Consider the following 26,010-nt stretch of genomic DNA (forward strand, 5'->3'; position numbering starts at 1 on the left):
ACATTCAGCTACACAAACTGTCACGGTGTTTCACAATACATTACGTCTCATAACTGGGTCACATGTATTACTAAATGGTATTTAAGTTCCTGTGTACACAATTTTTGTCCCAGCAAGATGGACGAGTGTGGCACAAGTGGCTACTACACAGTGAAGCATCAACTTGGAGGGGTATATGAGACAGACGCCAGGAGAGGCGAGGAGCGCGCGTGTACCCGTCACAGATCTCACCAGCACACTGAACCCTTCACCACCCAGCGCTGCCTCCCAGCCCTCTTCATCCCTCACAAACCTATAAACCCATCTAGCCAGCCGTCGTCCCTTGCCACAGTGTCGTCAATATCTCTAGTAACTATCCTGGCAGATGAGCTACAATCAGAATATGATATTTGTGGCGGAGACAGATCATATGGGCCATTGAGGCCAGTGTGAAGGGCGGCGAGCCTGAGGGTTCCCGCCACTCACCTGTACACCACGAGTCCTCCAAGAGTCTACACCTTACCGTATCTTCTCTAATGCCGTTCGACTCCCACGGAAGCTGCACGTGGGTCAAGTGACAGGTGTATGATGTGTGGCGTGCCGCGGGGCGCTACCTTGGTGCTGCTGCTGCCTTTCTTACACCTCTCGCTCTCCCTCCACCGTAGCTCCACTCTCCCTCCACCGTAAATGGTGTGCACTCTTGCCCTGCTCTTCTCCATACACCAAGACATGGGTACCTTCACTATTAGTTTACTCCAATTATTATGCACCCCACATCCTGCCTGTGAGCGCTACTGGAAAAGATCTAATACGCATATAAAAGGCATCAGAAACTTAACCCCAAAGTTAAGCGTGTAGATCTACACATAGATCTAAGTGTAGATATTCGGGACGGGGTAGGGCTAAGTGGCGATGGGGTAAGGGGGTTGGTGTAGGTACAGTAGGACAGTAAAATGTAGTGTGGAACGCTCTCAGTCGTCTCCGTGACCCAGTACACGCTAATTCCGGGCAACTAGGAACCAGGGCGAGTGTACTGTAGGTGGGAGGTTATGGTGGCCCAGCAAGGAGACGTCCCAGAAATGGGTCTGGCGTGATGGACAGGTATGAAGCCACACGGTATCTGACAACCATGTCATCATAGTCACACCAGCTACAATGTACGATCCAAATATATGTAAGACCATCAGGACAAATTGGGGGGGGGGGGCATTTCACAAGCCGCCAGCTTCCTGTCCTTGTCGAGGCTACTAGAGATACTGGCTCTCGGGTAAATTCAGGTAAATACCTGAATACCTTGGACAGAGACAGGCCGCGGGGACGGGGCGCGGTTCTGACCAACACTGTGGGATACTGTTTTTTTTTCTGACAGCCTTCTGCATGCAACGTCACAATTTGCTTATGGCACCCAACCACTTGGCGTGGACGGTAGAGCGACGGTCTCGCTTCATGGAGGTCGGCGTTCAATCCCTCAACCGTCCACAAATAGTTGGGCACCATTCCTTCCCCCCGTCCCATCCCAAATCCTTATCCTGGCCCCTTCCCAGTGCTATATAGTCGTAATGGCTTGGGGCTTTCCCCCCCTGATAGTTCCCTTCCCTTCATGGGAGACGGCACACTGAAGGTACCAAAATTCAGCCAGTACCAGAGCAACGATACCCAACTTGGGTACACAACGAGTGGGGACTTGTTATGGACATAACAAATCCCTTCGGTCATGAGAAATCCTTTACGCAAAATAAAGTAAAATGACTCTTCAGGCCAGCATCACATTTATAGAATTGGTACGATTAATGGATTTTACGAATGTTAAAGACACCAACGGCGAGTAGCAATTTCGTTCGAGTGGACTTTGTCGGAAACATCGTAGCAACAGTGAGAAAATCTGTTGGAGCCGTGAAGAAGATTCGAACCCATGCTCTGGGGATTCCCAACCACAAGTTAATTCGAAACACACACACTCTTTAGGCTTGTATCGAGGTTCCCAAATGTCGAACCACTAACCCAGGAGGTATTAGGTGAAAGGGAACGTGCCCAACCATTTCTGTCCTGCCCTGAAATCGAACCCCGGATCCCCGATTAGTCGAGAACGAAGCCAACTACTACGAGACCCTCCTAACAAGATGGATCTTGGCCGCCCCAGAACTAAGACGCTTCACTGCGATGTGAAGAGGCTCGCCTATCTACCCTTTATACATCTACCTCGGTAGTGGTAAAATAACTACGTCAACAGTAGCCTTTTATATTAATAACTCAGGCTCCTTGTATGATGGGAATGGAGTACAACATCCTAACACTAAACTAAGAAGTGACAAGATGAACAACCCAGCGGGTTTTCTTCCTATTGGGGAGTGTTGTACATGCTGCTTTGGCGGTGTGTCCACTCACAGGATGAGTGGCGCAGCCCCTTGGGGCAAAAAATAAATTAAAATTTTTAAACTAAGATACCTGCACGGCCAGCACTATTCAGTTGTGTCTCCTACATTTAACAAGACATAACTTGTCTAAGACAAGACATACAAGACATAACTTGACTCTACAAGACATAACTTGTCTAAGTGCGCACTATCATACAGGAACGTTACACCCACGTTCCTAGGCGGTAAAACAAAAATATACAAGAGTATACAAGGCGTTGAGGCCCATTATATTGAAAATAAACGGTAAAAATATATAGAGTTAATATATATAAATATTTAGGCATATATGTTGGATATACCCATCAGAGTTTGGAAGCTGAGATGAACAGACTGTTGGGTCAATGTCGGAAGAGATTACAACCTCTGAAGGCCTTGGCATGCTGTGGAAAGGGAGTGGGAGTCGATTGATTGATGAAGATTAAGCCACCCAAAAGGTGGCACAGGCATGAATAGCTCGTAAGTGGTGGCCCTTTTGAGCCATCACCAGTATCAATAGATGATACAGGAGATCTGTGGAGGTGCGACTGCACCCTGCGTGACGGGAGATGTCTCCGTGATGAGGAAGATTGATTGATGAAGATTAAGCCACCCAAAAGGTGGCACGGCCATGAATAGCCCGTAAGTGGTGGCCCTTTTGAGCCATTACCAGTATCAAGAGCTGATACTGGAGATCTGTGGAGGTGCGAATGCACCCTGCATGACGGGAGATGTCTCCTTTGTGAATGTGTTAAGATGAAGATTAAGCCACCCAAGAGGTGGCACGGGCATGAATAGCCTGTAAGTGGTGGCCCTTTTGAGCCATTACCAGTATCAAGAGCTGATACTGGAGATCTGTGGAGGTGCGACTGCATCCTGCGTGACGGGAGATGTCTCCCGTGGTGGAGTGGGAGTCCCTGTGCTACGAATGATATACTTGAGTACTGTAAGATCTCTTATTGATAATGCTGCACCTGTCATTTCTTGTTTTGGTAAAGGTAGGATGGGCAAGTTTGAGAAGGTACAAAATGAAGCCATGAGAATTATCTTAGGATGCCCAAGAAATGAGATAATGAGGATGGAGTTGAATCTGCAGAGTATTAGGGATAGAACTGTAGAGATAAATGTAGCCTCTGCCATTAGATTAATGAGAGGTGGGGGAGCTAATGAATTAATCCTCTCGGTTCAAAAGGTGGGAAGTAGTGAACAGTGTATAATGAAGAAGAGAGTATATATGAATAACTTATGTTCTAATGTTATAAAGTATGATGTTATTACAGAGTGTATTGCTGTGCCCAAGAGAAAATTCACATCACCATGGGAGGATTGTAATGTAGATGTGGTAATTACTCCCTTGCAAAAGAAAAAAAGTATGTATGAAATAGGAGAGCTGAGAGCAACATATGATTGTATAATTAGAAAACTGCCTACAGAAAACACTCTACATGTATATTGTGATGGGTCAGTAGCTAGGGATGGGAAGGCAGGATGTGGAGTCTTGATCAGGGAGTACACTGACATCGGCACTGTAGATACTGTTATTGGACGCCGCTTCACTGAAAATGTCTCTTCAAAGCAAGCTGAACTCCAAGGTGTATTAGCAGGATTACAATAAGTAGTCAAATGTGGTAAAAATGCCTGCTTCTTTATTGACAGTAGAGGAGCGTTAGTCTTTAAATAGCAGACGACCAGTTTACCAGAATATTGTGATAGTGTGTAGAGAGAATGTCAAGAAATGAGAAAAAACTGGGTATAAAGTAAGATTCATGTGGATCCCTTCACATGTGGGAATACTGTTGAATGAGGTAGTTGATGAGATAGCGAAGAGAGCCACGGAAAAAACTCTTGTTGATGTTGTATGTCAGATAACCTTAAAACAAATAATAACAAGAATCAAGATGATCCAAGAGGAGGAAGAAATGATAAAGAGAATGGCAATGGTGGACAGTAGTAACACACTTAAGAATTATTCAATAATAAATACAAATTCGTCCTTCACCTATGGTAGATGAAAGTCTACTTGGAAGGATTCAATTTACATGAGATTAAGATTAGGATACAAATATTTTGGCAATACGGTGTTGATGTCAGTGAAAAAGATAAGGAGTGTAAATTATGTAATATGCCACACGCCCACACCTTAGAACATTATGTATCAGAGTGTCAACTTATTGATAACTATAGAAATAAGGAAATAAATAGTGTACCACATCAAATTGTTTGGATGTGATAATGGTATGATAGACAGTATACTTAGGAGCTACAAGAATTTTGCCCCAAGAGTGTAACAATTATATGCTGTACTTACTATATTAACCTGCAATGTTAAATGGGATTCTTGTAATGTTATTTGTACTCACTGAATTTGTGCGCCCCTTGAGGGACTTGAAGTAGAGGGGGTAGAAATAGTCTAAGCTACTCTATCCCTTTGAGATGTATTTCTTTCTTATCTCAATAATCATACGTGAACTTGAATACAAGGTGCAAGTCCTTGCACCGCTGCTTTTCCTTATTCTCATATCAGATATAGACAAAAATACAAGTCACAGCTTCGTATCATCCTTTGCAGATGACAAAAATCAGTATGAAAATTACCTCGGCTGAGGACATTGAAAAACTTCAAGCTGATATTAATAAAGTTTTCGACTGGGCATCAGAAAATAACATGATGTTTAACAGTGATAAATTCCAGGTACTCAGGTACGGTAAAAATGAGGACCTTAAACATAATACAGAGTACAAAACACAATCAAATGTACCCATAGTAGGAAAACGGCATGTAAAGGATTTGGGAATAATAATGTCTGACGACCTAACGTTTAAGGAGCATAACCAAGCAAATATTGCGACAGCCAGAAAAATGATAGGATGGATTACGAGAACTTTCAAATCCAGGGATCCCATCACAATGGTTGTACTCTTCAAGTCACTTGTGTTGTCCCGTCTTGAGTACTGTTCAGTACTCACTTCCCCCTTCAGAGCAGGAGAGATTGCTGAAATAGAGGGAATACAGAGAACATATACGGCACGCATAGATGCAATAAAGCACCTAAATTATTGGGATCGTCTCAAAGCCCTCCAAATGTACTCACTAGAAAGAAGAGAGAGATATCAAATAATATACACCTGGAAGATACTGGAGGGCCAAGTACCAAATCTACACAGTAAAATAACAACGTACTGGAGTAAACGATATGGAAGAAAATGTAGAATAGAACCAGTGAAGAGCAGATGTGCCATAGGCACAATCAGAGAACACTGTATAAACATCAGAGGTCCGCGGTTGTTCAACGTCCTCCCAGCAAGCATAAGAAATATTGCCGGAACAACCGTGCACATTTTCAAGAGGAAACTAGATTTATTCCTCCAAGGAGTGCCGGACCAACCGGGCTGTGGTGGGTATGTGGGCCTGCGGGCCGCTCCAAGCAACAGCCTGGTGGACCAAACTCTCACAAGTCAAGCCTGGCCTCGGGCCGGGCTTGGGGAGTAGAAGAACTCCCAGAACCCCATCAACCAGGTATCAAGGCGTTTGACTAATGAGTATACGTTGCAGCCGTGCTCTTTGGCTCCAAATAGGCGAAACAAAGAAAACGGAGTTCAGTTTGACGGATAACTACTATAAAACAAGCAGCAGGAAACCCTTTTTCCTGCATAGTTGTCCAATTAACGGGGACCAAGAAGCCTGCTAGGTTTATCGAGGTCCCCCATAGGTTAACTACTAATCTTACCCAGGACGCAAGCCACAACACTTGTTACACTGAGAAACTAACTAAACTGAAAGAAGGCCAATAAGCCTAATGCAGTTACCTTCATTCTTTTTTTTTTTTTTGAGATATATACAAGAGTTGTTACATTCTTGTACAGCCACTAGCACGCGTAGCGTTTCGGGCAAGTCCTTAATCCTATGGTCCCTGGAATACGATCCCCGCCGCGAAGAATCGTTTTTACAACCAAGTACACATTTTACTGTTGAGTTAAACAGAGGCTACAGTTAAGGATTTGCGCCCAGTAAATCCTCCCCAGCCAGGATACGAACCCATGACAGCGCTCGCGGAACACCAGGCGAGTGTCTTACCACTGCACCACGGAGACTACATGTTCTAAAATGGGTAGGGGTTGTGGAGGAGGATTTGTACCTATGCTCTGGGTACTCCCAAGCACACGCCTTACACCACAACACCACGTCATGCTAAGAGCAATACCACCTGGGATTCAACCGAATCCTCTGAGAACCCACTACAACCTCAGGATTCCACTGAAACCTAGACGATTCAGTTGAATCCCAGGTTACAATTCTTTTGACCACATCCTGCTGTTGTTGTCTAAGGGGTTTCCTCAGAGAGGCTGCAGGAACCGATGGATGGATTCCGGAACTTACCTGGGGAAAGGCGGTACTCACCTGGGGAAGCCGGAACTCACCTGGGGGTTACCGCCACCACCGGCCACGCCCGCTCCACTTACCTGCAGAACACAAACATTTAATTAATAATCTGCGACAATACCCGCCTAGTGTTAATTAACACTCCACACACCAGGGAGCCCCCCCCCCTTCCCCTTCTCACACCAGGGAGGCCTCCCCCCCTTCCCCTCCACACACCAGGGAGCCTCCACCCCTTCCCCTACCAGGGAGCCCCCATCCCCTCCCATGTGAGGGAACCTTGCCTTACCTACCTTGCTTTTAAAGTGATTCCGGTGATCAACATTCCCGCAGCCCGGTCTCTGGCCAGGCCTCCTGGTTGGTGGTCTGGTCAAGCAGGCTGTTGGACGCAGCTGCTCGCAGCCTGACGGATGAATCATAGCCTGGTTGATCGGGTATCCTTTGGAGGTGATTATCATCGAGTTCTCTAATATCGTGAGAAGCCGGCCAGTTATGTCCCTTGTGCGTGAAGCGTGTTGAAAAGTCTTGACCCTTTGATATTGACAGTTCTCTCTCAGCGTACCTATCGCCCCTCTGCATGTCAATGAGGCTATTTTGCACATCCTTCCATGTCGACTGGCTTCATGTGATGTTATTTCAATATGCAGATTTGGAGTCAGTCCCTCTAATATTTTCCATGTGTAGATCATTATGCATCTCTCGCCTGTACTCTAGAGAATACAGATTTAGAATATGTAATCGGTCCCATTAATTTAGATGTTTTATAGAATGGATTCTAGCAGAAAGAGATTCTCGCACGCTCTCTAGGTCAGCAACTTCTCCAGCTTTGAATGGGTATGTTAGTGTGCAGCAATATGTGCTACAATGTTAGTGTTGCACACAACAATAGTGAGTGCAACAACAACAATACATACACACAGATCAGGAACGTTTCAAGGTAGAGAGAGAGAGAGCGCAGTGGTGGTGGCGTTGAAACCCAGAGATCATGTCACCTTGAAAGTGTCCTCCCTCTCCCGGGCCTCCAAGTTCCTGTACACGCCGTCCACACGCTCACAAGGACTCTCAACCGTGCGTCAACTCCTCGCTGTGTCAACCAAGATGGCTCGCCGTGTCAACCATTACTTCCATCTGGAAGCACAAATTGTTAACACACTGACAGGACCGTGGCCAAGGAAGTGCTGCCAATGTACCCATATAGTCACTATGATCCCCAATAACACCTCCACACTGGAATGCACATACTCGCCTATTTGTGCTTGCGGGGGTTGAGCTCTGGCTCTTTGGTCCCGCCTCTCAACTGTCAATCAACTGGTGTACAGATTCCTGAGCCTACTGGGCTCTATCATATCTACATTTGAAACAGTGCATGGAGTCAGCCTCCACCACATCACTGCCTAATGCATTTCATATAATGCATACATAACAAAAGTGAAACATTTAAACCAGCGGTATAACAATTTCACAATGGAAATAAAGATGCTAAAAGTTCACAAAAAAATTAACATTTTAAAATATTAAATATGTAGGATTTACAGAACTATATTCAGTACAAGTCGTCACATCAACAATGGGTTCGAGATCGACCACAAGAACAGTTTCTAAATTAAGCAATTGACATGTGGAGAGGTGTCACAATTGATATGTTTGTCCTGCACACCGCCCCCCATCCAGTGGGCAGCGGTGGATAGGTCACACCGACCCCCCCCATCCAGTGGGCAGCGGTGGATAGGTCACACCGACCCCCCCCCCATCCAGTGGGCAGCGGTGGATAGGTCACACCGACCCCTCCCCCCATCCAGTGGGCAGCGGTGGATAGGTCACACCGACCCCTCCCCCCATCCAGTGGGCAGCGGTGGATAGGTCACACCGACCCCCCCCCCCCCATCCAGTGGGCAGCGGTAGATAGCTTACACCGCCCCCATCCAGTGGGCAACGGTGGATAGGTCACACCGCCCCCATCCAGTGGGCAGCGGTGGATAGGTTACAGTCACTTAGTTACTACCTACAGTTAGCAAACTGGGGATATTTGGCCAAGACTTCTGGCAGCTGATCATTTCTGGCAGCCAATCAAGCAAGATCAGTCAACTCACGTTGACTAAACTCTACTTACTCAGTCGAGTTATTCTCAGTACGCGGAATGTAACCTACCTTGAGAGGGTTTCGGGGTTTAGCGTCCCCGCGGCCCGGTCCTCGATCTGGCCTAAACTGACATAACATAATTTGCTCCGAAGTTGCAGGACTGCTGATTCAATGCCTTTTCAACACACACACAGCTGCCGCTCTCACCTACACACACACACCTACACACACACCACTTCCACCACACGCTTATCAAACCATTATACAAGCACGCGCACACACAACATATTTGTCAACTTTCACCTTCCAGTTTAGCGCCACATTAACCCAATACACAGAGGTGTGTACACTCCAGATGCCAGGTCGTCTTAAGGCTGTAACAGCCAGTCTCTGAACTGTTGAAACTTGGACGCTTAAAAAAGAGTGATTTGATGCATAAAGCAGTTAAGGACCTCATCAACTCTTGCCTTGTTTGAGAGATGGGTTTGTGGTGGTGGGGTCGGGCCTGGGGTCGGGCCTGGGGTCTTTACCCACTCTCCATTGTCACGTCCTAAACTACACATTTTGTGTATTACAGGAAGCAGTAGCTAATTAACACACACACTGCATGGCATCCAAGATGGCTCGTCAACCGCAGTAAATAATTAATGTAACGGAACACAACTCATCGGCTGTGATGACGTAGATCTTCGTCACAATTGTTCCTGAAGTGAACAATATCTGCCCCGAACAGTCTGGTAAAGAGGGACAATGATGCCCTGCTGGCCACTGACAGCACAAACACCAACCCCACACCACCAGAGTCATACAATGTATGTATGTGATGTAACTATATAACCTGAGCTTGTAAAAGCACCTTCATCACCTTCAGTGATTAAGTGCTTAATTGCACACTAGTTTCTTTATCAGCTACCTCACCCTGTCAGGGTAAATGAGATAAATGTATGTGAATGCATGTGTGTGTGTATATATGTATGTGTATGTGTGTGTGTGTGTGTATGTACATGTATGGGTATAAAGCATATATGGAAGCTGATCAGAATTACATTTCACCTTTGTGAATGTACATTAATGACACTATGTAAAAGACACATCTAATACTTTATGTAGGGCATACGTAAATCTGTATGTATCTATCTGTGTATCTGTGTATCTATGTATTTACGTATGTAGGTTAGCTTAGCATTTTAAAAGCACCGAATCACCTGTGGTTGAGTGTTCAATAAACCCTTGAACTGTATGTTTAACACTTCTCTAACCCTGTCCATGGAGGACAGAAGAAAATGTATATATGCTGGTTAGCATTGTAAATGTGTGGCCACGTCTGTGGTAGAGAGAGAGAGGGGAAAAAAAAAAAAAAAAAAAAAAAAAAAAAAAAAAAAAACAGTCACACACACACACTTACTTCAGGAAAACTAGGAACAGGTGTACTTACCAGAACATATCTGAACTGGAATCGCGCCTCCAGCATCTTGATTTTGCGCTGTCCGTTCCCTATGGTGGCGCTGGCGGCGACGTCGACGAGAGAGGGCGTGCGGGGGCGCCCTGGTGACTGTCACTGACACGTGACAATCAGTGAGGAGAGTGTCACGCCCCCAGCAGCCCTCAGTCTTACAGGAGGGTCGACGGATACAACACTATCACACACGCCAATATTTATGTTCATTCACTTGAGTTCTTTTATAAGCAGCACTCGTGTATTTCATGTATTTTTAGCGCTAAAATTCCTTCCTTCCAGCGAGTCACTGGCAATTAATGACAGTTGCTGTGTATGAGAGATGTGTTACCTGTAAGGTCACCTGAAGATGTGCAGTGATATGCGTTAATGAGTTGAGGCTCTGTGTGGTGCTCGCGTCACGGGGCCAACCATACTACAAATTCTGGTCCCTACACCTTCCCCTCACATCACAGTTACAGCCCCGCTCCTGTGCCAGGTGAGTCCACTACGGGCTCACCATAGCCCGTGCTACTTGCCCCGCTCCTGTGCCAGGTGAGTCCACTACGGGCTCACCATAGTCCGTGCTACTTGCCCCGCTCCTGTGCCAAGTGAGTCCACTACGGGCTCACCATAGTCCGTGCTACTTGCAACTTTTGTTCCCAGCAACTGACTAAAAAACAACAACCTTCCCCACTCCAAACAGAGACAGACAGAAGCAAGAGAGGAACCAGAAGAGATGAGACACCAAGAAACAAGCTACTCTGAGGTGTATTCAGTATCTACAGGAGAATTACTAACAAGAGGGGCAGAGCTCTTGGGATTTGTGGGATTCTGGGATTTAGTAAGAGCGTAAGACACAGTTGCAGGAGACGAAGACCTGCACAAGTGGTTGCAAGAACTAAACCACATAATCAACTTGGCTATAGTAAGGCTTCAGAGCAGAAGGTCGAGTGTGAGTGAGTGTCTAAGACCTCTGCCAACACCTCTAGTCTTGCTCATCCACACCACTAACTACACTTCTCTCATACTTTACACAACCTTGTATGTAAGAAACATTGCCTCGGGGAATTAAGCTACAGTCACACGCATAATATCTTATCTTAGTGGTGATTTTATAAGTCAAAATTACATTCAAATTTATATGACATCTTTAATGAGATTGGGCGGGCCGTGGGGGCAGCACGGGGGCGGGCCGTGGGGGCAGCACGGGGGCGGGCCGTGGGGGCAGCACGGGGGCGGGCCTTTTTTTTCGGGGGGGGGGGGGAGTAAAGAGGGAGGAGAGGCATAGGTGAAGGGAAGTATAGAAGTGGGAAATACAGTGAGAGGTATAAAAGCAGGCGGGCTGTCCGCCATGCTGACACGATGTGTGGGTGTTGGCAGCTAAGCTAAGCTGGCTCCCTCTTGTCAGGGAGCTGTGAGTGTGTGAGAGGTTCTTCACATGTGTTTCACCATATATGGATGTCCATAGATGAATACTGTGTAGCATTCATATATACACACTCCGATGCTTCCACACATGTTATTCTGTTTAAGGCTCTTTTATTATTATTATTTTATTATTATTTATCGAGTTGTTCATACATACACATATATGAACTGTTCATATATATACATATATCACTCATCTGGGGATTACATACTGTGGGGCGGGGTTTTCGTCCAGAGAATCGAGGCTCTTGGGCCACCAGCTGTGGGAGCGGGGCGTCTCATCTTGGAGTAATCTTTCAAACATTGGGTCCTCTAACATTTCGATGGTGTTCCACACCCTGATGGCTTGGTGCTGCAGTCTGATGTTTAGTGGCTGCATGTTCAGGAGTTCGTGGAGCTCCTGGATTGTCTGATCATATGGTGGACGGTGTTTTGCTGCTCTCCTTAGCGCCTTATTTTGTACTGCTTGCAGTTTCTGCATGTTAGTTTTCTTTATGGTGTGTAGTGGTACTGGGGGATATTCTAGATGCGGCCGAACTAGAGCCTTATATAGGTGGATCTGAACGTTAGTACTGAGACTTCGGAATCTTCAGTTTTCCTAATGCTGTTTTGGCTTTGTTTAGTCGGTTCCTTACATGAATTTGTATCCCTATTCTATTTATCATAAGTCCCAGTATTCTGCCTACCTCCGCATATTGGATCGGCTGGTTGCCGTGGGGGCAGCACGGGGGGGGGGAGGGCGGGGGGGGGCCGTGGGGGAGCACGGGGGGGGGGCTGTGGGGGAGCACGGGGGGGGGGGGCTGTGGGGGAGCACGGGGGGGGGGGGCTGTGGGGGAGCACGGGGGGGGGGGGCTGTGGGGGAGCACCAACACCAGGGATCGCGGAAGGGAAGGCAGTACACGTTACGCTACGATACGCATGGCGGCGAGCGTAGAGAATACAGGTGGTCACGTCTTACGCTCCTGGACACACCTTACGATGCCATTCACCACCACAAAGAGCCTGGTTACTCTTAAGAGTCCATGTATTACACTGTACTGTACACAGTTACAGTCCCGCTCCTGTGCCAGGTAAGTCCACTACGGGCTCACCATAGCTCGTGCTACTTGGAATTTTTTGTTCCCAGTAGCTGAATCTAAAACAACAACAATCCACTCCATACCTGTGAAATTGTGTATACTTTAATCCAGATTGTATACAATACCTGGATTATACACGGATGGGGTTCTGAGAGTTGTTCAACTCCCCCAAGCCCGGCCCGGGGCCAGGCTTGACTTGTGAGAGCTTGGTCCACCAGGCTGTTGCTTGGAGCGGCCCGCAGGCCCAGCACAGAGGTCTCAACTCAAGACTGGACACCACCTGTGATTGGAATAGTACAACCATTGTGATAAGATCCCTGGATGTGATAGTTCTCGTAATCCATCCCATCATTTTCATAGTTAACGCTACATATTTGTTAGATATTGATGCTTTAACGTTATTCGTTATAACTTAACGCTAATCGTCCATTATTCCCATTATCCCTTAATCTATTATCCATATCTTGAGGTTATCTTGAGATGATTTCGGGGCTTAGCGTCCCCGCGGCCCGGTCCTCGACCAGGCTTCCTGTTTGTTACACATCCCCAGGAAGCAGCCCGTAGCAGCTGTCTAACTCCCAGGTACCAATTTACTGCTAGGTAACAGTTGCATCAGGGTGAAAAATATCTTGCCCATCTGTCTCCGCCTCCACCGGGGATCGAACCCGGAACCTCAGGACTATAAATCCATTAATACCATTATTCTCCAGATGCTTTCCTATTATGGGGCAGCTTTTGTTGTATTTTGTACCCTTTATTGTGTGTTTAAGGTTCTCATTGTTGCACTACCTGGAATTTATCACTTAATCATACAGGCGATGAGTCACAATAACGTGACTGACGTATGTTGACCAGACCACACACTAGAAGGTGAAGGGACGACGACGTTTCGGTCCGTCCTGGACCATTCTCAAGTCCATTGTCTTTTAATTATTGATTAACAGTCAATATCACTGTTAATCTAGTTATTTTCTGCTGCCCAATCGGAAACTGTATAAATATCAACTTTTAGATTGATTGAATGAATGATAAAGATTAAGCCACTCAAAAGGTGGCACGGGCATGAATAGCCCGTAAATCAACTTGTAGTTTTGCAATGTCTTTTCAGTGTGTGTGAGGCGAGGTGTTGCTGTCGTCACGAACCCCCCTTCTCTTCTCCCCTCATCACGACCCCCCAACCACACACCCCCCTCAGCATTCATCAGCGTGTGTTGAGCCAGGCTCCGCCCCTCTCACCTTGCCCAACCACTTAAGACAATACAAGTTACCTGCCGTCTCCTGCACTTGAGTACACCTCTGACCAAGAGGCTCCGTGAGCGACACTCTTAGTTCAGTACACAAAGACACTTCAGCCCACGTACACTTATTAATAGAACAAAAAGAACAAGATAACTGCAGAAGGCCTATTGGCCCATACGAGGCAACTCCTATTTATAACCACCTAATCCCACTCATATACATGTCCAACCCACGCTTGAAACAATCGAGGGACCCCACATCCATCACGTTACCCGGTAATTGGTTCCACAAATCAACAACCCTGTTACCGAACCAGTATTTACCCAAGTCTTTCCCAAATCTAAATCTATACGCAACAACTTTTCTTCCTGAGCTAGGGGGACCTCGCTACACTGAACGAAAGAAGGAATAAAGCAATCATCACAACGACAAAGACGATAATAAAGAAGGATTGACAACGTAAGTATAGAAGAAATGTTCAAAATAAGTACCATGAGAAGACATACTTGGTGTCAGAAAGAATTGGTTGAGAGTGGTCAATAAAGTGGGACGGGATACATGAAGTTGTCGAGGTAAGTTGCCTATACTGTTCAGTGTATATATGATGAGAAAAACGAGAGAAACGAGTCGCTACACTGAACTATTGATGGTAAAAAGGCAGGGTTAAGAGCTGAGGCTCGACCTGGCAACACAGTTCACACAATTCACGGATCTTGGTTCGACACCCCGCTGAGAAAAATAATTGGGGTAGAGTTTCCTTCGCATGATGTCTCTCTTCCCCTAACAGTAAATAGGCACTTGAAAATTAAACACACACACCCAGATAAATGTACAGTATATTAAGACAAGCGACGGTTAGAAAGGTGGGGTCCAAGAGCTGAGTTCCAAGATCAACCCTGCAGGCACTAATATGTACATACGTACAGATGAACACACACACAGCTAAGTATTGGGGTTTATGATAAAATATGTCGCGTCAGACTGTGGGGCATAACGCGAGGTGACATGACATGGACATGACAGAAACAAAGGACTGTGAAACAGCTGTTGTTGTTGTTTTAGATTCAGCTACAGGGAACAAAAAGTTCCACAAGCAGCAAGGGCTATGGTGAGCCCATAATGACTCTTTGGAGCCATTATCTGTATCAACAGCTGATACTGGAGATCTGGGGATGGGGTCCGTGGACGCGTCCATCCACTCCAAGATCATAGGGCTGATCAATTGACCGCTGAATTGATGGAGTACACGAGTTTCTCACAGTTGAGTGCCACAAGGGTCAGCAGGACGGTCTAGGGGGAAATGTCCAGGTGTTACAAGACAATTGGTTCCCTTATCCCAGTTGGCCGAAGTTGGTCGTCTGGTCGAAGCGTTCTTGAGGGATGGATGCGAACTATCCTTCCTGCGTCCCTACACTTGTGTGGAGAACAAAAAACTAACAGGAGGGATATTGCACCTTTATTAATGTAACAAAAGCGGAAGACGTGAGGTGGTACAAAGGTGATTGATGTGAGGTTACCTTTGAACAGCGACAGAGACAATCCGTGACCCACCAGCTCTATAAAGCCCTCCCCCACCCCGTCCTCTGTATAGAGCCCCCACACAACCATTATGCACTATAATATCCCACAATTCTAACAATGCAACAAAGATTAAACACAGCTGACTCAAGTTGAGAAATCACTTATCAGTATTTCCTCCAAGTGAAGGTCTTGTCACACAAAAACAACACGCCGAGGTTATACATCATGGAAATACAAAGAGGGGGAAATAATCGGGACAAAACCATCAGAGATGAACTTTAACAAGGAAAACGTGTATCAGAGGTGAGCCTGCGGGCCGCTCCAAGCAACAGCCTGATGGACCAAACTCTTCACAAGTCAAGCCTACCCCCAATCCCACTGCTACACGTTATCGTATGACGAACACCGTTAACTGCTCCGATAACCATCTGTGTTCCTGCTGCTGCTACTGCTCCTGTTCCTGCTGCTCACCCTGGCACCAGGTGCAGGTGAAGGCTGGGGTCCCGTTGTCCAACTTCCGCCACCGCTGCTGCTGCGGGAGCTCCGCTATCATCACAGCGTACACACCGTCACAGTCGGGCCTCGCCACAACCTCTACCCCGTCACCGTCAACACCACACTACGGTGACATCACCGTCGCCAGTGTCAGAGCGGCATCCGTCATTACTCCGGTCCAACACGTCACAATATTACAAAACACCTCCACTTTCCCCACACACGAGCGGCTCTGTTCTCTAGGCAATAAATAATTGCTGCAGATATATTATCTTTAACCTTCAGAGGTAAAGTGGGAGAAACTGTGGGAGGGGGGAACGCCACACCAGCACAACACACACACACACACACACACACACACACACACACACACACACACACACACACACACACACACACACACACACACACACACACACACCACGACACCTATTTTCTAGTCACGTCAACTATGTATGAGCAGTTTGTCAGGAAATGTCTAACTACCATACCACTTCCCCCCATCCCCCCGTGGAGCGATATAGGACATGAGGAAAATGTCCTCCTGTGGACACTTTGGACAACATAGTGTGTGTTGTCACTCCAACACATTACACGTCTTTGTAAAATGTGTCAATACAATGGCAACATTTGTCATTGCTTCCGTGATGCTGGCCCCCAGGTGGAGCAAGTGGTAAACCAGAGTCGTGTAGTGCCTTTCTGGCGGAGGAAGGTGGGGAAGGAGGTGGAGGGTGAAGGAGGAGGATGGTGGTGGTGGAAGGGATAGATTAAATTTAGGAAAAATTAAATTTTATACAATTAAGTATCAAAACTTGCTGGAACACCAGTTTAAACAGACCAATACGTCTTTCAGTACTGGGAAATGCATGTAGTAAGCTTGGCTAAGTTTTGACAATTTCCAGTCGCGGTATCACACAAGTTTCCCTGCCACAACCTATGTAAGTGACCGAAAAACATAATAGGTCTACGTTATAAAAGCCTACCCGTACGAAATTAAGCATGAAGAACCCGTACACTGGCCGACTACTAGATAACTAGAACTCTAAGATGCCCCCCTTACACTTACGAGGGAAGAAGGGGGAAACAGCAGCATACTGTAATATACTGGTACACATACATTACAGACCCAAGCTACAGTACAATAAACTGTAGCCTGATCGTCTGTGGTCAGATACAAATGCTGGTCCACTTTCTAAAATGTGTGGCACATTAGTCACTGGTGGAGCCTGTGGATCACGCCCTGCTAGTTGCTGTGTTGCACACCCCCGCGACCACCCGCTCCTCACACACCCACACCACACTAACACTTCTTCATTCATTCATTCATTCATATTTATATATATATATATATGTCGTACCTAATAGCCAGAACGCACTTCTCAGCCTACTATTCAAGGCCCGATTTGCCTAATAAGCCAAGTTTTCATGAATTAATGTTTTTTCGTCTACCTAACCTACCTAACCTAACCTAACTTAGCTTTTTTTGGCTACCTAACCTAACCTTACCTATAAATATAGGTTAGGTTAGGTTAGGTAGGGTTGGTTAGGTTCGGTCATATATCTACGTTAATTTTAACTCCAATAAAAAAAAAATTTACCTCATACATAGAGAAAAGGGTTGCTTTATCATTTCATAAGAAAAAAACTATAGTAAATATATTAATTCAGGAAAACTTGGCTTATTAGGCAAATCGGGCCTTGAATAGTAGGCTGAGAAGTGAGTTCTGGCTACTAGGTACGACATATATATATATATATATATATATATATATATATATATGTCGTACCTAATAGCCAGAACGCACTTCTCAGCCTACTATTCAAGGCCCGATTTGCCTAATAAGCCAAGTTTTCATGAATTAATGTTTTTTCGTCTACCTAACCTACCTAACCTAACCTAACCTAGCTTTTTTTGGCTACCTAACCTAACCTTACCTATAAATATAGGTTAGGTTAGGTTAGGTAGGGTTGGTTAGGTTCGGTCATATATCTACGTTAATTTGAACTCCAATAAAAAAAAATGGACCTCATACATAGAGAAAAGGGTTGCTTTATCATTTCATAAGAAAAAAATTATAGTAAATATATTAATTCAGGAAAACTTGGCTTATTAGGCAAATCGGGCCTTGAATAGTAGGCTGAGAAGTGAGTTCTGGCTACTAGGTACGACATATATATATATATATATATATATATATATATATATATATGTCGTACCTAATAGCCAGAACGCACTTCTCATCCTACTATTCAAGGCCCGATTTGCCTAATAAGCCAAGTTTTCACGAATTAATGTGTTTTCGACAACCTAACCTACCTAACCTAACCTAACCTAATTTTTTCGGCTACCTAACCTAACCTAACCTATAAAGATAGGTTAGGTTAGGTAGGGTTGGTTAGGTTCGGTCATATATCTACGTTAATTTTAACTCCAATAAAAAAAATTGACCTCATACCTAATGAAATGGGTAGCTTTATCATTTCATAAGAAAAAAAATAGAGAAAATATATTAATTCATGAAAACTTGGCTTATTAGGCAAATCGGGCCTTGAATAGTAGGCTGAGAAGTGCGTTCTGGCTACTAGGTACGACATATATATATATATATATATATATATATATATATATATGTCGTACCTAGTAGCCAGAACGCACTTCTCAGCCTAATATGCAAGGCCCTATTTGCCTAATAAACCAAGTTTTCATGAATTAATTATTTTTCGCCTACCTAACCTACCTAACCTAACCTAACTTTTTCGGCTACCTAACCTAACCTAACCTATAAAGATAGGTTAGGTTAGGTAGGGTTGGTTAGGTTCGGTCATATATCTACGTTAATTTTGACTCCAATAAAAAAAAATTGACCTCATACATAATAAAATGGGTAGCTTTATCATTTCATAAGAAAAAAATTAGAAAAAATATATTAATTCAGGAAAACTTGGATTATTAGGCAAATCAGGCCTTGCATAGTAGGCCGAGAAGTGCGTTCTGGCTACTAGGTACGACATATATATATATATATATATATATATATATATATATATATATATATATATATATATATATATATATATATATATATATATATATATATTATATATATATATAAAAATAAATCACTTGAATTTGAATTTTGCCTAAAATTCAAGACAAACAGAAGAGAAAAGGAAACGGGGGGGGGAAGGGAAAGGAGGAAACCCCACCTCCATCTAATACTTTGACCCAAATATCACAGTAACAAGGTTATCGCGAATAAACGAACTCGATTACGGGCTCACCATAGCCCGTGCTACATGGACATTTCATTCTGAGTAGCTAAATCTTAAACAACAAGAATTTTGCTCCGAGGGGGGGGGGAGTTTACTGGGAGACGGTTGGAAATAAGAGCGACGCCGTGAAGAAATCCACGCCGGCGAGGCAGGAGTACTGACGGCACAGACGTCTTTACACATGGTTCAATAGCTGGGACCCTAGACAATAAGAGTCTTGCATAGCGTCTTGGTCAGAATTCTTGTCATGTGTAGCTGTCCAAGATGCATGCAATAATGAGATATTGATATATCAAAACGTCGCAGTGATCATAATGTGACCGATAAGTCTCTTAACACTACTTTGACACAAATAGTCTTGAGATAGTAAATAGCGGTTAGGGAGCGGGACAAGAGCAGACCAGCACCCCACACAACGTCAGCAGCGTAGGGAAGAAGAATGGAAATAACTGAAGGACTGACAGTGGCCACCTCTACCCACCACTTTCACAATGTTGGTGTGTATCCACCTGCCGTGACTCACCCATCCCCACGTCCCCCCACGCACCTCCCACGTCCCCCCGCACGACTCCCACGTCCCCCCACACACCTCCCAAGTCCCCCATACACCTCCCACGTCTCCCATACACCTCCCACGTCCCCCATACACCTCCCACGTCCCCCATACACCTCCCACGTCCCCCATACACCTCCCACGTCTCCCATACACCTCCCACGTCTCCCATACACCTCCCACGTCCTCCATACACCTCCCACGTCCTCCATACACCTCCCACGTCCCCCCACACCGCCCACCAGTCCCCCACACGCCTCCCACGTCCCCCCCCCCCGCACGCCTCCCACGTCCCCCCCCGCACGCCTCCCACGTCCCCCCACACCACCCACCAGTCCCCCCACACGCCTCCCACGTCCCCCCACACGCCTCCCACGTCCCCCCACACGCCTTCCACGTCCCCCACACACGCCTCCAACGTCTTCCACACGTCTCACGTCCCCCACACACACCTCCCCCCACACACCTCCCACGTCCCACACGCCTTCCACCAGTCACCCCCCCCCCCCGCACACACCTACCACCAGTCCCCACACGCCTCCCACCAGTCCCCGCGGATCCTCCATAAACACCGCCCCGTCCCCGAGGCCACTTACTCATCCTATAAATTCAATCACATGTATATTGGGTCATAAAAGTATTTGTGTACGTCTGATACCATACCACTTGTGAAGGAGGAAATGTACATGTTTATCTCTCAGAATGTTTGGTAACAGGTTTATTGTTTGTGATGTGTGTCTATGTATGTACTAACACGTTGTACTGAACGGGGTGAGAATAGCTTGAGCTACCTCATCCCTTTGTGTGTATTTTACCTCAATAAACTTATTTCAATTTCATGTATATTGCGTTTTCCTTTTCAGCGTATTGTCCACGGCAGACGGCGTCATTTACAGTGGTCACCAGCATGTATACGCCTGCCGGTCTCCATAAACAGAGTTAGAGATGTGTTAAGACATCATGTGGTACCGTGGGTTATTGAGCCCTCACCTAATTGTGCTTGCGGGGGGTTGAGCTCTGGCTCTTTGGTCCCGCCTCTCAACCGTCAATCACGCTCTCAGCGACGTAAGGTGCTGGCAGATGAAGTAAGAAGTGTGCATCAACTCAAGTGGCACTTGATGCACCAGGTATAGGAAGTCGACGATCCGAGCGACAACGGTGTGACTTTGGGTAATTAGATGGATCTAATTTCGTTCTCAAATTATTTTTATTTCAGGAGTAAAAAATGAGATTTTTCCATGTTGTACATTCAGCACCAACATTATAGTGAGTAGTTATATCATATTTCTTCATTACTTACGTTATGCTAGGAAGCTTTGGGTAATTAGACGGACGACGTCCTGGGGCCAGATTCACGAAGCAGCTACACAAGCACTTACGAACCTGTACATCTTTCCTCAATCATTGACGGCTTTGATTACATTTATTAAACAGTTTACAAGCATGGAAACTTGCCAATCAACTGTTGTTATTGTTATAAACAGCCTCCTGGTGCTTCGGAGCTCATTAACTGTTTAATAATTGTATACAAAGCCGCCAAAGATTGAGAAAAGATGGACAGGTTCGTAAGTGCTTGTGTAACTGCTTCCTTAATCTGGTCCCAGGTGCCCAGGCTAGGCAGCCACCTCACGCTCCGTCATGTACTACAATACTGAAGTATTAAACAATGCTTCATAAGACACGTTATCACGTGGTCACCATAGCCCGTGCTACATGGACACTTCGTTCTGAGTAGCTAAATCTAAAATTGACAGACACATTATGTATAATGAGCGCTACCTTGACCTTGAGGTGATTTCGGGGCTCAGCGACCCCGCGGCCCGGTCGTCGAACAGGCCTTCTCGTTGCTGGACTGGTCAACCAGGCTGTTGGACGTGGCTGCTCGCAGCCTGACGCAAGTGATGTCTGGCTCCTGAGATTTGACTGCTAGCCCAACCCGTCCTCCTACATAGAACGTCGCTTTTCGCACGTATGCGTTATTCAAGGCCAAAAATGGTCGTACTAGAAAATGGAAGCGGCTGACGAAAGTGACGTACTGTCCCGTTATGAAGAACATGTGTAAGTGGTGCACTTAGTGGCAAGCACTTAGTACTGGTAAGTGCTAGAGCAGTAAGTGGGCCGCCCACTGTGACGGGTGAGTGACGGGGTAACTGTAAACACACACTTCCTCCACCCACCTCCACCCACCTGCACACACGCACGCACACGCACGCACTATACACATTTCCGTCCATATCGTTATACAGAGGTGTAGCCTCGTTCACCAGGAGCTCTACATCGGCCACAAACACCATAAATATGAAGACATTTGCCATATAATTAAAGCTATACTGAATTTAAATAACTATTTCTTAACGAATGTTAAAAATGTATTTATTTAAGCAGTCTTTGAGAAATGTCATGTTAATTAATGTTACGAATACACAGGTAATGTCAACATTATCAAAATTTAACGGTGCAATTACTACGAAATTAACAAAAAATGGACTGACAAAAATGGATAATGAAAACTATCTCGCTTCCTGCAGGTCGGCGTTCAATCCCCAACAGTCCACAAGTGGTTGGGCACCATTCCTTCCCCTCCGTCCCATCCCAAATCCTTGTCCTGACCCCTTCCCAATGTTATATAGTCGTAATGGCTTGGCGCTTTCCCCCTGATAGTTCCCTTTCCTTATAAGGACTGAAAGTGCGCACAAGCAACAGATAACACCAATGAAGAGCAAAGAGCAATAAGTGCCGGACCAACCAGGCTGTAGTGGACATACCCGACCGCTTCTCTTCATAGTACCTCGAATTTTCACGTATAATTTACACACGACCAAAAACTGTTAAAAAAAAAATGCATGAATACCCCGTAAACCGCCTCAAGTATACCGACCACCTCCTTATAGTGTGTACACAGGTACTACGCCTGTCTCCTCCACACCACATTCTCGGCCCCTAGAATGTCTAAATATTCTAAGACTAGATTAATATCTAAATATTAGATTAATATCTAAATATTCAATAGGTCGGTCGATAGGTCTTCGGCCTCACACACGAGGGGGTCAGCTGTTCGAGTCACCTAGTAAATATTATGTTGCTTGATATCACTACTGGGAGATGGCTTACCTGTCTTACCTGCTCTATTAGAGAGACCTTACCTGTCCACGTGTCATGACATGCCAGCGTGACAAGTCGAGCTCACGTCTCCATGCCACAAGGCTGCCACGAAAGCTGTGTCTTGTGTTCTTGTCTAAAGCTGTCATTGCTGTGACAGTCACTCGTCACTGCTGTGGCAGCAACGGCGAGTGTCTAACGACTGTTTTACTCCTCTCAAACTGGATTTCCTCTCAATTACTGAAACACTTTCTCTCGACGTCTTAACGGGATACATAATGCCATCTACACAACACCTTGATAAGATCACTGTACACACACACAAACACACACTGTTGACTTTGTGTTGCCGGATGATTGACATGTTGCAAGAGGATCTTGGGGCGTTGTAGAGCTATGGGGGGTAGGGGGGGGCTTCCTTGTCAAGACACTTGCCTGTACTGCAAGGTAACGTTCTCTCTTCCGGTCATTATGCTATTAACGCCTTCTATTACTATTAATGACTACAATACAAAATAATTATTAACACACACACACACACACACACCCGGTCGGGGGAGGATAGAGAGGAGGGGCGTAGGATAGAGAGGAGGGGCGGAGGATAGAGAGGAGGGGCGGAGGATAGAGAGGAGGGGCGGAGGATAGAGAAGAGGGGCGGAGGATAGAGAGGAGGGGCGGAGGATAGAGAGGAGGGGCGGAGGATAGAGAGGAGGGGCGGAGGATAGAGAGGAGGGGCGGAGGATAGAGAGGAGGGGCGGAGGATAGAGAGAAAGAAAGGGGAAGAAGAGGGGGGCGTCAAGGTGCTGGCAATGGTGTGGTGATTGGGGGGTGGGGGGGGGGGTGGGGGAGGAAGCCACACTAACACCCTCAGTAGTGTTCGTCAATGTCTCAAGGTCTTATCTATTGTTTTCATCTATTACCTCCTCCTCTTCCTCCTCCCAACCACCTGGGCTGGACGGTAGAGCGTCATGCAGGTCTGCGTTCAATCCCCGACCGTCCATTAATCCTTCAAAGCTTAACGAGACTATCGGCAAGCGTCTAGCCTCCACCCTGACAGACAGCCTCTTATATTACAATACCTGCTGGCACAGAGGTCACACACACGCTTCGCCAGTGATTTCGCCCAGGTTTGTATCCTGCCTGGGTAGGATTGACTAGGCACCAATCCTTAACTGTACGCATCTGTTCACCCAGCAGTGACTGGGTACCAGGTTTCTATACGATTGGCGAATCGTATTCCAGGGAAACTAGCGGGATACACCATCATAGCGGCTCCTGTGGATTAGTTCATAGGATTGGAAAGTTCTCAGACGTCTAACAGGAGTCAGCAGTCGTCTACTCCTCTACCCACCCGTGTAAAACAATTACTTTGGCTTGTGCTTGCTAAGGAAATCGAAGATCAATCTTCCTACGTTGCAAGCAATTTTTGTGTGCATTTGGTGTTTAATAACTCATCTACCTGAACAAATCCACAAGGGCCGTGGCGAGGATTCGAACCTGCGTCCGAGAGCATCTGGTCTACTTTGTCGAATGCTTTCGCGAAATCTATGTACATTGCATCGGGGATTTGCTGATTTTCCGTGGCGTCTTGGGCCCACGTCACAGTGGCCCACGTCACTGTCGACCGAGCTATTGAGAATTAACAACTATTAAGTTGACAGTTCTGTGCCTGGCGTAAAGAACCTGCCCACCCTTACTGTGGGGGCCTGACAGCTGAGTGGACAGTGCTCGGGGTTCGTAGTCCTACGGTTCCGGGTTCGATCCCCTGCGGAGGCAGAAACAAATGGGCAGAATTTCTTTCACTCATCCCCCCTGTTCACCTAGCAATAAATAGGTATCTGGGAGTTAGACAGCAGCTACGGGCTGCTTCCTGGGGGATGTGTAACAAAAAGGAGGCCTGGTCGAGGACCGGGCCGCGGGGACGCTAAGCCCAGAAATCAAGATAACCTCAAGATAACACTAGCTTAAGATCCCCTCCACGAATACCCAACACTGACCCAATACCAACCAGAAAAATATAACCCATTTAATTGACCCATTTAATAATATCAACCATTGACACGCCCCTTACCCGAATTATTATTTATTATTTTAATATGTATTATTTACTATCAGAATGAGAGCCCTTGCGCAAAAATGTCAGCATTTGCATCACGTATGGAAAGAATAACTTTCAATATCCTGAGCTGGTATTATGGCCAGAAGCAGCCAAGCAGCATTCTTGTGCATTCAGACAACTGCTCTGTTAACTGCCCATCAGGTGACTCCTGCAGCGGTACTGACACACAGGACACGGGGTATAACACACAGGACACGGGGTATAACACACTGGACACGCGGTATAACACACTGGACACGGGGTATAACACACAGGACACGCGGTATAACACACTGGACACGCGGTATAACACACTGGACACGCGGTATAACACACTGGACACGCGGTATAACACTGGACACGCGGTATAACACACTGGACACGCGGTATAACACACTGGACACGCGGTATAACACACTGGACACGTCTCAAGGAGAAGGATAACACGGTATAAGACACAGGATACGGGGTATAACACACTGGACACGCGGTATAACACACTGGACACGTCTCAAGGAGAAGGATAACACGGTATAAGACACAGGACACGGGGTATAACACACTGGACACGGGGTATAACACACTGGACACGCGGTATAACACACTGGACACGGGGTATAACACACTGGACACGCGGTATAACACACTGGACACGGGGTATAACACACAGGACACGCGGTATAACACACTGGACACGCGGTATAACACACTGGACACGCGGTATAACACACTGGACACGCGGTATAACACACTGGACACGCGGTATAACACACTGGACACGCGGTATAACACACTGGACACGCGGTATAACACACTGGACACGCGGTATAACACACTGGACACGCGGTATAACACACTGGACACGCGGTATAACACACTGGACACGGGGTATAACACACTGGACACGCGGTATAACACACAGGACACGGGGTATAACACACAGGACACGGGGTATAAC

The 26,010-nt window shown here is 46.1% G+C and overlaps 1 protein-coding gene across 3 annotated transcripts in view; it reads right to left on the bottom strand.

Annotated features, from left to right (window-relative positions):
- The window catches only part of LOC123758853 (AKT-interacting protein), a 98,974-nt gene that overhangs the window by 37,098 nt on the left and 35,866 nt on the right, over positions 1 to 26,010 (bottom strand). The window contains exon 1 of one of the 3 annotated variants that reach the window (XM_045743597.2): positions 10,265 to 10,573. The exons of 1 other annotated variant lie outside the window; for it this stretch is intronic. In XM_045743597.2, coding sequence (XP_045599553.2) covers positions 10,265 to 10,300 — 36 coding nt within the window. In that variant the 5' untranslated portion in view covers positions 10,301 to 10,573. Of the gene's footprint in view, positions 1 to 186; positions 254 to 10,264; positions 10,574 to 26,010 lie in introns of those variants that run through there. One more of the 3 variants, XM_045743596.2, reaches the window with a different exon arrangement.

The sequence above is a fragment of the Procambarus clarkii genome, chromosome 31 (assembly GCF_040958095.1).
Source record: "Procambarus clarkii isolate CNS0578487 chromosome 31, FALCON_Pclarkii_2.0, whole genome shotgun sequence".
In the NCBI taxonomy this organism is placed as follows: domain Eukaryota; kingdom Metazoa; phylum Arthropoda; class Malacostraca; order Decapoda; family Cambaridae; genus Procambarus; species Procambarus clarkii.